Genomic DNA, 15,823 nt, shown 5'->3' with positions numbered 1-15,823 from the left:
CGGTAGACGCCTGGCGGTGGTAGTTATGATGTAGCTGGTTAACACACCCACCTGTAACCCAACCTGATCAACCACATTCTTTTTTTAGCCTTTCAGGTTAAAGAGGAACTGCACAGATTTTCTCATTTTATCAGAACTTTTTTCCATTTGAGCTTAATGACAATAATCTCTTTTTTTTATTTTTTAGCTCATTTATTAATCCTGACGGAGATGCAGAAAAACACCAAAATCAGAACTAGATCAGCAGCTTTTATTGTGACACAAATTAGTGACAAATGTGTAACCTTTGGTGAAGTTTTCTCTTTTGAAAAGGTCAAGCAGCCACTCTAACTCTAACCAAGCAGCTGGAGCTAATTAGCGCTAAATTAGCTAAAAGCAGCAGCAACAACAACAACAACAGGTAAATCACTCATTTACATAGAAGAGACATTTGTACATGAAAATATCAACAAACATGATAAAATTACAAACATCACAAGTTAAAAAAGCATCACATTACAATAATACATTTACATTTCAGAAGGCTGCATAAAGAGTTTGCTAATATTTGTGTCTTTTCGTGTTATTTTCTAATTCATGTTAAATGTGTTTTTTACACGTTTGCTACTGGGGTCCTGCAGTGGAAACCAGTATATTTCTCATTATGTTATCTGGGAGGGGCTCCTCTCCCACGACCCCGACCCCCTCCAGCACCCGGCCCTCGAGGCCCCGGCTGGCGGTTTACCGGCCCTAGAGCGTTAGGGTTAGGAGAAGCTAGAGCCACATCTTTCTGGAGATTAACGCCTTTACCAGCTGATCCTGGTTTTGTCTTGGTGGGCCTCTCGTCCGCTGCTTTTTCTGTTTAGTCAAAGAAACGCTTTGATTACAAATGCAATAAAAACAAGTTTTTATAACCAAATCAAAGCAAAATGACAGAATTATTCAAATTGATCAAATTTGCTTCTAAAAATGCTAAAACAAACATCTGTGATTTCATTTCTCAACTTTTCAGTTTTAGTAAAGAGTTGATTTATGATAATTGTAATTTTGTTTGAAGTAACTTTTAAAAGCAGTGAGCAAATCAGCGACTGTTGCAGAACCGTTAGCTAATGATAGACTACGCTAATGAAATATGAGCTAATAACTAACAAATGCATATGAAGCAATTTAGTTGTTATTAATTTGTCAAATTGCTAATAGCTGTTTTGTGTAATAACTAGTGATTATACATACATTTGTTATACTTTATAAAGTGAAAGGAAAAAGATCAAGGAGTTGTTCAAATGAACTGTTAGCTAATGCTAAACCTGTTGCACGTTAGTCAAAGGCTAACAAGTAGCTAATATTAGTTAAATGACTGTTTACTCTTGTCTAATGGGCTTTGCTACAAGTACAAGAGCGGGTCATTTCCTTTTTGCTACACAGCCATAGCCTTAAAAAAGAACGAGGAATGAATCTTGTATGTTAGCAAAACGCTAAAGATTAGCTACCATTATTTAGTAGACCATTACCACTTATCTACAGGGTCATGGTTTGTCAGTAATTAAATGATGATGTCAGTTAAATTAGTCAGATGATCTTGGAATTTTTTCTCAGGAACCAGGCTAATGACTGCATATTAGAAAAGAGCTATTCATTAGCTAACATTATTAGCTACATCGCTAATGATCATCTGCAAATATGTTAACATTTAGTGAAGTAATAATAATAATGCACTGAACTTATATAGCGCCTTTCTAGACACCCAAAGACACTTTTCACACACTCTCACATTGCTAGTGATGGTAAGCTACTTGTAGCCACAGCCGCCCTGGGGAGGTCTGACAGAGGCGAGGCTGCCATTTGGCGCTGTCGGCCCCTCTGACCACCACTAACACAGGCAAGTTGGGTGAAGTGTCATGCCCAAGGACACAACAGCAGGATACCCCTGGCGGGAGCTGGAATCTAACCCATGACTCTCCGATCATGAGGCAACCCGCTCTACCACCTGAGCTACTGCTGCCCCAAAGTGTAGTGTTATTAAAGGGCTAATTCTAATATTAGTTAATAGAAAGTTACGAAGCATAACCTGATTAAATTTCATTAATTACCTAAAGGCTATGTTACTGGATCAAAAAAGAAAAAGGAAACATTTACTAAATACATTTTCATAAATATTAATTTCAAAACTTTTTTGTAAACAACTTAACAATAATTATTGATTGTACCTAAACTGATGCCCTGATCGCATTTCTGCTGAAGTCAACTTAAACAGAACAAGAAACAAATCAGGCACAATTACCAAATTAACCATTATCTAACAATGAGATTTTTAATCATGTTTCGGTAAATAATTGATCATTATTTGATGAATACTTAGTGACAGTTTGAAATCAAAATGGAAAAAAGACAACACATAAACAATTAGCTAATCCTCCAAGTCAAGCTGCTTAAACCTGAGTTACTTATTTATTAATTATTTAAATTATGTTTTGCTCACTAATTTATATCTCATATTAGCTTCAAATAAGTGTTATAAATTCATCCTTAGTTTTTGTTTAACTGTGTATTTTTTATTTATTAGTGATTAGTATGGGTTACGGACCGGGTTCTGGTGGAGCAGGAGGAGCGAGGGATCGGTTTGGTAGCAGGTCCTCCAGATCTTTCAACACCTGGTTGGTGCTGTCCTTGTTGTTTCTCCGGTTCTTCTCTTCATCCCGCGCCTGGACGCAGTAACACGAAGGGAAACAGGATTGAAGGCAGGTAATGACTTTTAATTCAAAAATTACACTTTTTAACATCCATCCAGGTCAGGTCGTAGAGGCAGCAGTCTAAGCTGGGCCCTGCCACCCTGTGGAGAAAATTAATTTTTGCCGCTTGTATCCGTGATCTCATTCTTTCATATAAATAAATAAGAGAGATCAAATGTATCCGTTACACCACCACAACAGGCACCGACGACCCTGCGGCTGCAGCTCCGGTTGGAGGCATGGAACATGGCCCACTCGGACTCAGTGTCCCTCGCCTCTGTTCTGTTGGAGGTGGGAATTGAAACTTCTTCTGACAGGTGACTCCCCCAGACATTCCCAGCAGACCCTCAACGTACACTTGCATCTGCCAGGCCTGACCGTCTTCCTCCCCCACGGTCAAAGCCACCATGTCAGTTGACAGCTCTGGCCCTCTCTTCATCGGAGTGTCCAAGACATGCGACCCCAGATCAGATGAAACGACACCAAAGTCGATCATGGAGCTTCGGCCAAAAGTATCCTGATGTATCCTCCTCCACCACGGTAAGGTGGCAGCCCAGGGAGACGTTTAACAATTTTAACCCTTCCAGCCCGAGCGTCTCCCAATTGGGGGACAAACGGGTGTGGCAGCAAAAGGCCTAGGGCCCAAAGGGAATAAATGATAAATTACCTTATTTTATTGGCTGGTTTTTAACCACCACGTGAAAACATCATTGGTGGATAATCCAATGGGAACACAAACACACCAACCAACGACTGAAGGGGTCTTAATCCTAAAATTATCATAGGATTATCAATATATTCTGACAATTTTAGAACCGCCACAAAGATTACTACAACTAAAAACTAATTATATTTTTAAAAAAGCAAACTAAACAAACCTAAACCAACACACGGGACTATCCTCCAAACAACCAACACAAATGCTGCAAGGACGAGGGACAAGGTTCTCAGACCTGAATAAACGGAAAACAAATGAATTGACAAACCATGGCATCCATAACTGGACGTTTTAGATCAATATCCTAAGATTGTGTCTTACATGGTCACTGCAGAAATAACCAGTGCCTATGATACTTAACTTCAACAGTTGTGTTTGTATGATACTTTTAAAAGGCAAAATATATGGTTTCAATAGGAAAATCTTTGTTTTTATCAAGGCATGTTTCATTTAACCCTCCCACTGTCTTTATGGGTGACCCCGCGAGGAAAGTTGACCATTGAGCAGGATTGATGGTTTATCCCTTGGGTCCATGTGGCAGGGGTGAGGTGGTGCTCACTCCTCACCTGCGCAGCTGTGAGGTGTTTCAGTGAGTGTTGGGGCAAAGCCCGCGATGGTGTTGTCTTTATCGAATCATCCATCCTGGATCTGACCTCATCTCAGGAGTCTCAATAGAAAATATCCCTTCTCTACTCACCATCTGCATCTTCTTCTTCAGCTCCATGTTGGAGTTCTGGTAGGCTTCGGATGTAGAGTTTAGATAATAGATGGCCAATCTGTAAGAAATTATTGAATTGTTCTGTTTTTTTCTAAGTTGTTGCAAGGATGCTGAACTTTTTATATCTTACTTCGGCATGAAATCATACTTTTAGATCTGTTTTGTAGAATAAACACAAAATGTGCAAAAAGGTTGTTCCAAATTAGCCGTCTGTATGTTTCTACACTTACACCATGAGCAGAACAGCTGGTATGATGAGTCCTGGGTTAGCTGCATAGCTGAAAAGGGTCCCCATGAAGGCGGGGAGGTCCAGGTCAATTGTTTCCATGACTACATCGTACATCTTGTTCTTCCCACTGCTCAGGTCCACATGTTTCATATTAATACACACAAACACGTCTACGCACGTGCTTACTCCAATGTAACCTTACCTGAAAGGTCCACAGTCAAAGGAAGGTGGCAGGCTCATGATGGTGTAAACAACAGGCAACAGACTCAGGAAGAGGATGAGGAGCAGCAGACCCATGTAGAAGTTGTTTGACTTAGAGGCCTTGAACACTCTCTCATGGGGGACGTTGGTGGCCATCACGGCCCAACACTGATAGTACATGGAACTCAGGAGACGAAGAACGTTGATACCGACGAGTCCAGGAGCGTAAAAGGCCCCCATCCTGACACGTAAAAACATTCAAGTCAACGAGTCAGGGTCAGGTTTTTAAACTTATTCAAATCCTTGAAAATATTCTTTCAACCCTTCAGTGTTTTGGTTGCTTTGAAATACTTTTCTTCTTTCTATTTTATTACTTTGTTGTAAATAATAAATGGTGGTACAATAGTACAATTTAGTCTATTCACATGATATCCATTAACTCATTCACTGCCATTGACGACTTAAGTCGTCACTTGCATGTTTTTACTGTGTAGCCATCGTCGGACGAGCCCCCGCTCCGTGAGAACAAACATCTCAGCTCTGAAGCCGATCTTCATCCGCGTACGTCACACGTCACGTGATCAGGAAGCAGAACATCCATGTGTTAGGAGATTGTTTTGGGCCGCTGCTGTAAAAAAAGTGAGGCGCGAACCGGAAAAGCTTCTGCCGATCACAATTCAACAACGGATTATGAAAGAACGGATAACGCTCGAAACGCGTGGATTCTTCCTGATGTAAGAGGTGAGTCTCCGCTTTGTTTTGGTTGTTTTGGCGTCAACATCATCCTAGCGCGCAACGTTCTGTGACCCTTAAAAAAAACAGTAAAATGGTGAGAAACGCTGGCAGCGAATGAGTTAATAAAACACGGGTATTCCAATTCATTTGAGTAGCTTCTAAATCAGCTCATTCCACATGAATTCAATTCAACCCACACAAACTCAACGTTGGTTTAGTTTGACCTCCACTCTGATCAAGCTCACTGTGCAGAGCCAGTTTGTACCAGATCATTCCTTGATTGAAGACCAACCCGAGAACGTTCCCACTGATATCGAATTCTCCATACGAAGGCTGAAGGTGGTCAGAAGAGACAGATCCTCAATCTTAAATCTACAGTTTTACAACTTTAAAGGTTCCAAAAAGATTCCGACAGACTTACAAATCCAGCTTCCAGGTCCCAGCACCAGCAGTAGTTGAGGAAGCGAACGATGACAGCTCTGGCAAAGTCCATGATCAGGATGGTCAGGTAGGACACCTGAATGTCTGACACTGTCAGCTTCACAAACTCCTTCAACATAGTGAAGATATTCATCAGTGTGTCACAGACCGCTTGGGCAGCCAGTGAAATCCTTGAAATTATGAACTTTCAACCCTTGAATATTATGAAGACTTCTAAAAGCCCAGATGACATCCGAGGGTTGAAAACGGTCATGAGGCGAAAGATTTTCGCCTGTTTGTTATTTGAAAGAAAAAAAAAACCAATAACCCATAAAAAGGACAAAATACTTTAGCTGTAACCTAAATCTACAAGCGTTATTTTCTATTACTATGCCAACAGCGGTTTCCCAGCAGGGTCCCCTGATGACATCAGCTGGATTCATCGGTGGAGGCGTCGTGTCCGTGTCATTGAACATACGTGAGTAGTTTGCATAGTACTCCTTCAGGGCCCAGATGGAGGCATTCTTAATGGACTCCTCCTCCTCTAGCTGAAGGAAACAAAAGGGTTAATCAGTCACCTGCCTCCTACACACAGACCTAGAAAGGTTGAGACCAAAGCACACCTTGGTGTTGACCTCATCAAACAGGGCGAACAGGAAGGTGTAGAGATTACCCAGGAAGAGGGCAAAGATGCGTCCAAGTTGCCACTTGAGAGCAATCCGAGGATGGTAGTCCTCCAGCTCGGCAATGGTTTCAAACAGAGGAGGACACACCAGGCCCAGTAGAGACATGATGATCTCCAACTGGAGAGACATACCGTGACCACAGATACTTTGTTAGAACCTTCTTTGGTTATTGGTGGAATTACTGCTCAAAAATTGGTACAAGCACAGTAACAAGTCAGTTGTTGTTGTCTAACTTAACACTTTTACCTCATTCTTCTCATACCAGCTGAGGTCAGTCCTGTTGGCAAATTCCTGAGACCTCTTTACCACAAAGTAGATGAGGTAGCCACTCCCACCGAGGCTACAGGTGATTAGAAAGTTAGCCAAGACTCTGAGGAACCGCCGCAGGTGAATGTTTTCATCTTTCTGGTTCTCCTGCTCGTCCACAATGGACTCCTGTTCTCATCAAAAAGCAAAGTGTCTTTAAAAAAAACAAGTGATGCTCTTTGGGTCTCCTGATATCAGAGGCTGTGTGGTTACCATGCTTACCTTGAAGCTGGTGGTGATCGAGGCGTACTTGTTGTCCGCTGTTTCGGAATTGCCAATGAGGTAATCCCAGCTGGTGAACATCTTCCAGGCAAAAGTGAATTCTCCTTCCTCACCATCACCACCACCAACATCAGCATTCTTTGCCATTCTGAGCAACAAAAGTGGAGAACTCACTTTCAAAATGAGCTCAGCCAAAGATCTCAGGCAGATGGTGACTCAGCACAGACTCACGTGCGGATCACGAGCATCAAACTATAGCCAAAGCTACCGATTCCCACCATGAGATAGGACAGGGGCAGCCTGAATTTCAGCAAGCCAACAGTCCTCTGGTCGTTGTAGTATCCGTAAAACAGGACTGAATATTTACAGTATCCCTAAAGAAGGGGGAAAACATCCCATAATAATGCTGAAGTTGTAACTGATGACAAGATAAATGAGAATAAAATGTAATTATTTTCTATGTCTCACTGTATGTTAAGACAGACTTACCATGGGAGGTTTCAGGCATGTCCTGCTGGCAGAAAGCCCGCGGGTTGACCCAGAATATACTGAGGGATTATGGGCTGGCCTGAGATCTAATCTATCTGATCTCCTGATTTCTAATACAGCTCCTTACAAAGGTATCTAAGCATGTGTCCCAACCTAAATCAAACTCACATTAAAGTCCATGAGGACGGAGTAATCCTGAGCGGTGTCCTGCTCTGCTCTTGGTACAGTTTTCCTGGGAATAGACCCATAAGGAAGACCCATCAAGACCTAGAAAATGTACATTTATTTGAATAAAAATATGTTTTGTGCCAAATCATGTGATTTTGCTTGTTTATCTGATTTTTTGGCATCACTTCACCTCAGGGATTACCACCAGTCCAAAGGTAAGTCCAAAGAGAACAAGGTTCATGCCGTACATCCAGCGCAGAAAGATGAAGTATGATGCCACAGATGATCCAAAGTGGCCTGCAGACATCATCACGAATGATTAACATCTACACAGAGCGTTTGGAAGCAAAACAAATTTAGACTAACAAAACCTACTTTCCACCTCTTTGATCTTCCTCTCCCAGGGAATACAAGCGGTTCTGAAATTCTCAAAATCTCTCTGAAACTTTATCCATTTCTAGCATAAAAAAGATGTTAACATTATAGACAGAAAACATCACTGCAAAAAGAAAACTAAGTTTGAGTTTTGAGCCGAACCTTCATCATCATCACTTTGTAGGCGTACCACTTCCTGCCTTTTCCTTTGCCCAGAGCTCCTTCAAACTTATCCACAAACTCCTGGGCTTCCCTGTTGCACAGAAACTCAAACGTTATGCAGATGACACGCTTTAAAACCAGAACACCAACAGTTTAGCTAGCCAAGTCCCAAAAGTAAACCTAACTCTAGTGTTGTGTTTATTCCCAACTTGTTTAACTGCTGTAACTATCCTTAGCACATTATTTGAAGTTGGTGCTACACATCAAACAGAGATTACTTTAGGACAACAAGCCTCCGCTGCATCCGCCAAGGCTTGGTCCTGATGTTGGCGATTAGCTTCTTCTTTTCCTCCACTTCCTCCATCAGCCGGGCCATTTCTCCCTCCGACATGGACTCCTCCTCCTCCTCATCGTCTGAGTCGTCATCATCTGAACTGAAGCAGAGAAGGCGGGCAGGTGCAGATGATGGAAATGTGTCATGTGGTTCTCTTAAGTTTTGTTTGAGTTTTTGCAAAGATCTGGAGGGTTGTTGGGCTCAATGGCACAAACTTAATTGTGTCATTTAAAACTAAAGCATTTTTTACACTTTCTACTTTTAATTGGAAATGGGATGCCACAGAGCTTAACAGTAACATATCACTTACTATTCTCATTGCATTACATCATTATAAGAGCTGTTTCAATGGCAACTTTAAAAGTCATGTTAGTGTTTACTTCCTGTTGCCTACCTGTCACCTTTCTTCTTCTTTTTCTTTTTGTCATCATCCTTGTCTTTCCCCTTGTCTTTTCCTTTAGCATCACCTTTCTTACCCTTCCCATTGTCTTCATCCTTCCCTCCTTTCTTCCCTCCTTTCTTTCCCTTCTTTTGTTTATCGTCATCACTGTCGTCATCGTCACTGTCCTGAGCTTTGCCTCCTTTCTTCTTTTTGGCAGCACCTCCTTTTTTCTTCTTAGGAGCCTCATCTTCACTCTCGTCATCATCGTCGCTGCCACCTTTTTTCTTAGCCGGTTTTCTCTTGTTTGCTCCTCTTCCTCGTCCCCGTTGAGCCTCTTCTTCCTCATCATCACTGTCTTGTTTTTTGCCTCTGCCTCGGCCTCTTCCTCTCGCACCTCCTCCTCCTCTTCCGGCTCCTTGTCGTCTGTTTGGTTTCCTTTTGGACCTACCATCTATAATATAGAACAGGAATGGTCACATTTATTCTCTTGGGTCTTTAATTCAGTTAATAGTTTCAAACAGATTCAGAATGATGTGGTTGGATTTACTTACCATCACTGTCACTGTCTTCATCTATCTCGACCTCGACTGAGGAAGAACACAAACCAAAAAGAATAATTTAAACCTTAAAAGTTTTCCTCTAAAACTAAAGCAAATAGCTTGGCAAGCCATCCTAAATATGTGAATACTTATTCTGACCACGACCCATAGACATAGCTCAGTCGTGTCTCCACATGCTATTGGACAACTCACGTGACGTACTCACCGCTACAGACGTCAGTCAGCGAGACAGTCCGCCATACACTGTTGTAGATGGAAATACATCCTGTTTCTAAATAAAGGATTTAAGTACCTCTATCTGTTCTTGATGCAAAGAAGTGTTGTGTCTACCACTAGGGGGCAGTAGAGGATGAGAGAACGTAGGTTGGATAGAGAAGAAGTAAGTGAGAAGTTAACATGGATGACTGACTGCTACATGAGACGAAGGCTAAAACAAAGCTTGGAAAAGGATTTTTTGTCAACTCGTGCTACTTCCTGGTACAACGGCTGACCACAACAAAAATCCCAAGTCCAAATAGTCCACAGCTGATGTAGAAGCTGTTTCAAACGAGTCACCATGATTTTAGTTGTTTCGCTTCCACATGTGACAGCGTGAATGTCCTGTCACCATAACCCGATTGGTCATGCGTCCTGGCTACTGGGCCAAGGGGATGTCCCTTTGGCTGACTGGTTAGCGCGCGCGACTCTCACCTGGGAGTCTGGGGACTGAATCCCGCCCGGGCCCTCATTTCTCTCCCTGGCCCTGCCTCCAACATGCCTCCATTTAAAAGGCTAGGTTATATTAAAAGTTGTTAAGGCAAGTAGCCCAAACAGCGACCAGCATCCCGGCATGTGTCGTGGTTGAAGACGCAACGGTCACTGTCCCAATTCGGCAATAATTTGCACACTTGTGTACCTGAGCTACTGCTGCCAGGTAGGGGTAGGGGTCATTAACATTACACTTCAGTTGCTCTCTAGACCCATTGCTTATGCTAACAACATCAAATGCTAACACGTTAAATTTTTACAGCATGTTAGCATCATTATGTAAGTAGACCAGTTTTTACATTCCAGTTTGTCTGTGGCTTGCTTTTACTAAAAAAATCCACATTTTGCATACTTTTGTGCTATCATGTGGGTCTCTGCTAACTCTAAACCAGTGCTGCCGCCTGTCCGCGAGAAAATGTAGCTTAAAATGTCTCAGAAAATTAGTTTCCAGATGATATAACATGCTGTGTAAATGCCTATGAGAGTGGGGATGGCGGTTGGGCTTTGACACAAGCTGCGTGTGAGGTGATGCATCCGTCTGGTCTAGGACGGTCAGAGAGCAGGCTGGGTTTAGGCTAATCTGCAGAAAATATTGACAACTTCTACCGAAAGCCGCGAAGGCTCATCAGAAATGTTGTCGGGTTTGTGACTAGGTGCTTTATGACATAAAAGTCACGGGGGTCTGAAAAGCTGTTAAAAATAGTCACTCGAAATCGTCATCGTCTTCCTCCGCTTATCCGGGTCCGGGTCGCGGGGGCAGCATCCCAACTAGAGCTCCAGACCGTCCTCTCCCCGGCCACCTCCACCAGCTCCTCCGGCAGGCATCCTGACCAGATGCCCAAACCACCTCAACTGGCTCCTTTCGATCCGGAAGAGCAGCGGTTCTACTCCGAGTCCCTGTCATCATCTTGACTTTTCCCCAGTTGGCTGCATGGGTTTGATCTCTTTCAGCCGTTAGTTCTAGTTTCATCTTAGTTTACTGTTTTCTCTTCAGTAATTTGCCTCCCTACTTAGTTTATTATTCACACCTGCCTTCTATCAGGAACCAGTCATCAGCACACCTGCTCCCGCTGCCTTCACTCACCTCGGCATAATTTAAACTCAGTTCATGTTCTCACCTGTGGTAAGTTCACCTTTTCTGTTCCGATGAACCTCGTACCTGTTTATTATCCCCACCACATCTGGCTGCCTCCTGGTTTATGCTGCGTTTGGGTCCTGACCATGACCGTTCGATAGCAAGTGACCTTGTCCAACACTTAACCATTTACCGTTCATGTCATAAAAATATTTTCATTTTTGATTGATTTGGGACCAATTGATGTAATTTAGCCTAATGGAAATTTAAACATTTCTAAAATAATATTAATCTATAAAAAATATAGGAAAAGTAATATCATCCACTCGTCCTATCATGTTTTAAATGCGTTTGTTTAGCTTGGTAGTTTTTTTTAGTGCGTGTTTCAAAAATTGGCCTGTAAATGAATCTGTTGCACCGAGCAGGTGAGCTGCCGGGTCAGCGGATGTTTCTGGCACAGACATATTAGTTTACGACCAAAAAGCCCAACACCTGAAGCTGGTCAAAGGTCACCTGACTTAAAATTTGGTGCTTTTCTTTGTTGTTTATCTCAAACAGGTAAACTAACCTGACATCTTTGTTGTTTACAAAATAAAAAACTCCCTCCGCTCACCTTCATCGACGTCCCTTTTTCTCGGCATGATGGAAATTTAAAAGTGCTCTGTCCTCTGAGCGCGCTCGGTCTGCTCTGCCTCGGATCCTTGCCAGCACCCAACTCGGGTATCTAACGTTCCGTTACCATGGCGACTGCTGCAGGTATCAACAGGTCTTTTTGGATAAGTGCAGCAATTTGTGGAAACCAAAGATGGTCGTTCCACTGTGGCTAATTGATATTGGCTGCTTTGTTCTTCTGTAATAGATGATTTTTAATAAGTCATTAGCAGGTTTGAGGAGATGAAACTCGGCCCAGGTGGGTTGATATCGGGTCTAGACTGTGACGAGGACACAGCATCCAGAGGCTTGGCTCTACTTGGAACGGTGTAATGACTGCATTCTCGTTTTCAGAGAACAAACGTCACTAAAAGAGCCGCGGAGCACTCTCACTCCCGCTGCCACCAGAGACCCACACGAGAACAGCAGACGCCTTAAAGATTTAATGAAGGGTTTGGGTTTCTCTGTTAAAGGCTCATTAACCAAGCTTTAAGTGCGCCGACGCCGCCACGCAGCTGGGATGTGTTTATTTTCTGACTGTTTATGAAAACAGCAGATCCAGAATCAGTCATCCTGAAGGGAAACAGTGACAGCTGTGTCTGCAGAGCCACAAACCGTGCAGCCAAACTCCTCAGAGTCCCACTAAACCATACCACCAGGCTCGTGTTTCACATCTATAATGGTTCGATTACACAGTCGGCTGTTCCCACAGGTGAGACGACCTTTGAACACCTGAGCTGATGTTTAAGTGAGAACTCTGAGGTGTGGAATAGAGCACGTTCACAGAGGACGCACCAAAAAACGTGTCCAATTAAACATTAAAGAGCTGGTTTTAGCCTTCAACATAGCTATTTTAACACGTTCATCTTTATTCTGACAAACCGTTATGAACAGAACAGGTTAGAATAACAAAGGATGTGTGTGTGTGTGTGCGTGCGTGTGTCTGCTCCATCTTCTCGATCCCCAGTGAGTCGTGGAGGATGGCTGCTTATACTGAGCCAGGATCCTCTGGAGGTTTCTTCCTGTTAAAAGGGAGCTTTCCTCTCCACTGTTGCTGCATGCTTGCTCAGTATGAGGATTGCTGTAAAGACTCTGACACTCGTCAGTGACTCGATGCAACCTGCTGGGTTCCTTATATAGGAAACTTGTTACTGATTGGCTGACTGAACCAACCGAACTGATTGAGCTGACCTGTATTGGAGTGTTTACAGTGCAAAGTGCCTTGAGACGACTCTTGCTGTGATTTGGCGCTTTATAAATAAACTTCAGTTGAATTGAATGTGGTCATAAAGGGACGGCATGGTCAGCTACAAGCTCAGGTAGGCTGTGGTGTTTAAACCAGGCTCAGGTGGGACTGAGGGGTCCAGAGTGGGACAGGAACACCTCCCCCTGACCAGACAGCTGAAATCCAGATCAGAGCAGGAAAGGTTTTCCAGTCTCTTCTGGTCCAGTTCTGGTGATCCTGTGGGGATCCTAGCCTTTCATTGTTCCTGTACAGGATCATTTTAGCACATCCTCGCTCAAAAAAATGATTAAAAAATATGAAAAGGTTGCAAAGTATCTCTTTAAATGCAGACATAAAATATTCTAACCCAGAGTTTACCAAGAGATCACTTGTGATACAGGTTGGTGCTCTACCTGCCTGACGCACCCTTCGCCGGTGCCTTTGCCCGGTGCTGGTGCCCCTCTACCCCTCTACAATCCTCTTCGGGCATAAACGGGTCACCACCAGTCATAGATGTTTCACTCCTTTAACCCCAGTACATCTCCTGGTGGCAGAGCAATGGCAGGGATCTCTACCCATCACCCCGTTGGTGTCCTCGATGTTTGTCCCCCCCAACCTCTTTCCTTCCTCCTTATCCCATTGCACTGGAGCAGGTCTGCTGTTAGCTTCCTGTCTGCATGTCTCCACAACCTCAGCCAGCTTCATGCCGCCATCTATAGCAACCTTGGGACAACGCTGTCTTGCAGCCTGACAGGATGTGCTGTAGGCTTGTGTTACTGTTGCCGCCTCCTCGGCCCCAAACCACCGGTGGAGGTTTCTGGGACATGGTAGGGTGTCATAGGGTTAGGGTTAGACATGGCGACCGTAGATCAAGGCAGATCAAGGAAGCTCAATTTCAAAGAAGCAGAAGTTGAGGTAGCTGTGGGTGAGGTGGAGAAATGAAAGGAAGTGCTTTTGCAAAACAAATAAGAGAAAATCCACGGAGTGGCACAGCGTTGCTGAAGCCGTCAATGCTGACTTCTTCAGAGAGATCTGTGGCGGATATAAAAAATGGTCCAATCAGGATTCATTCCCCAGACTCCCGGGCGAAAGTCACACATGCTAACCAGTCACCCAAACGGAGATCTCCCTTATCCAAGTAGCCAGGGTGCATGATCAATCGGGACACAGTGGCAGGACACACACCGTCACAGACGCATGATGTTCTGTCTCAATCTGCCCCCCTGCTGGTATTATGTATTCTGTATTCTGCGCTTCAGGCTGTGTGTGTGTGTGTGTGTATGCATGCGTGTGTGTGTATGCATGCGTGTGTGTGTGTGTGGGGGGGGTCTTGTTCTGTGTGAAAATGAAGCGGTACAAGTGATAATGCTGCAGGATTTCATAATTGTATCTTCTCAGCAGCAGCACTGCAGGTGTTCTCCATGTCCAGCATGTGTGTAAGCCAGGTCCTTAGTCAACTTAAAGTTGTGCACATTTTTCAGCGAAGTTTTCTTTCATAAATCCCATAGTTTGCGTGGAAAGTTGCTTACGCAGTTTTCCGACCCCGTTTTGTGCGTAAGCTAGCTTGATAAACGAGGCCCCTGGACTTCGCCTGCTTATATCCCAAACCTTTGGATCTTAGCAGCAGCTGAGGTGTGTTTTTGCTGAAGAGACCTACATCTGACTGGCATCTTGGTAGTCCCAACCACTTCCCGAAGAATGAATGTTGTTTTTGGGTGGTAAAAAGTGCAGGGGTCAAAACTTGACTTTGGAAAAAGTGGGGGGGCATGACCCAGTCCAGACTGTTTTTTCTTAGGAAGCTGAGGTCCTGTGATATAAGTAGGAGGCTCTTGAATGTGTGTTATCAGGGGATCATGGCCAGTGTGGTAAATGGTCTGAATTTGATCTAGCGCCTTCTAGAGTCCTGGAACCCCCCAAGGCGCCTTACAACACAATCACTCACCCATTCACACCCTGGTGGGGGTGAACTACGATGTAGCCACAGCTGCCGTGGGGCTCACTGACAGAGGCGAGGCTGCCGAGCACTGGCGCCACCGGTCCCTCCGACCACCACCAGCAGGCAGCGTGGGTTAAGTGTCTTGCCCAAGGACACGACAGCGACAGACTGAGCGGGGCTCGAACCTGCAACCTTCCGATTACGGGGCGAGCCACCGTCGCCCCCATGTTGTTTTTTGCTGTGTAGTGTTGGGGCAGGAGCCTCACTGCTGAGGACAAAAACAGGATCAACAATATCTGGCTGAGTGGTTGGGCAACGCCTGGACTCGTTTGACACGATCCTGGACAAAAGAAGAAGAGGAACCTAAAGACAGTTACTTCTCTGGAGGATCACCCCTTCACCAGGTTTTTAAGGATCTCGGGAGCTTTTAGTGGGCGAATGTTAACGCCCCGTTGTTCCATTGAACGTTTTAGGAACTTTTTTATTCCTGCTGCCGTGCGTTTTGTATGATTGTTTATTTGATATTTTTATCATGGTTGTGGCTTACAGCAGTGTCCAGTGAATGTGTGCATGTTGTTGTTTACTTGTCCAAGGCAATTTAATTTCCCCCTTGGGGATTAATAAAGACAACCTTGAACAGGTACAATCTGTTCCCCAGCAGAAGTTAGAAAAAGTTCTAACTGGCCTGCAGCGCCACCTCCTGGCCACTTTAATGCTCTGGTCTGTAATTTCCCCAAATTTTTGTTTCCAAATCAAGAGCTTCCTGCATTGAAGAC

The 15,823-nt window shown here is 43.9% G+C and overlaps 1 protein-coding gene across 1 annotated transcript; it reads right to left on the bottom strand.

The window, feature by feature from the left end:
• Positions 1–56: 56 nt before the first annotated feature.
• On the bottom strand, positions 57–15,676 carry tmc2a (transmembrane channel-like 2a). Its single transcript, XM_054744695.2, has 20 exons — positions 11,849–15,676; positions 9,405–9,440; positions 8,866–9,304; positions 8,416–8,571; positions 8,138–8,228; positions 7,976–8,057; positions 7,791–7,897; positions 7,601–7,699; positions 7,175–7,317; positions 6,944–7,091; positions 6,662–6,850; positions 6,353–6,532; positions 6,119–6,277; positions 5,731–5,859; positions 5,575–5,642; positions 4,576–4,815; positions 4,375–4,500; positions 4,124–4,202; positions 2,564–2,681; positions 57–837 (listed from the first exon to the last, which is right to left on the bottom strand). The coding sequence occupies exons 1-20, from the start codon at positions 11,874–11,876 to the stop codon at positions 647–649; spliced, it is 2,808 nt and encodes a 935-aa protein (XP_054600670.2). The 5' UTR covers positions 11,877–15,676; the 3' UTR covers positions 57–646.
• Positions 15,677–15,823: the final 147 nt, after the last annotated feature.

Source organism: Nothobranchius furzeri, chromosome 6 (genome assembly GCF_043380555.1).
Source record: "Nothobranchius furzeri strain GRZ-AD chromosome 6, NfurGRZ-RIMD1, whole genome shotgun sequence".
Lineage (NCBI taxonomy): Eukaryota > Metazoa > Chordata > Actinopteri > Cyprinodontiformes > Nothobranchiidae > Nothobranchius > Nothobranchius furzeri.
This window is presented reverse-complemented; position numbering and strand designations above follow the sequence as displayed.

What these genes read in the sequence shown, in the direction of transcription:
- tmc2a (XM_054744695.2), bottom strand. Translation starts at nt 11,876, where the DNA reads ATGCCGAGAAAAAGGGACGTCGATGAAG. An exon ending in AAAAAGGGACGTCGATGAAG is followed by an intron (nt 9,441 to 11,848) that starts GTGAGCGGAGGG and finishes GTTCTTCCTCAG; the next exon opens with TCGAGGTCGAGATAGATGAA. An exon ending in GGGACCTGGAAGCTGGATTT is followed by an intron (nt 5,643 to 5,730) that starts GTAAGTCTGTCG and finishes GACCACCTTCAG; the next exon opens with CCTTCGTATGGAGAATTCGA.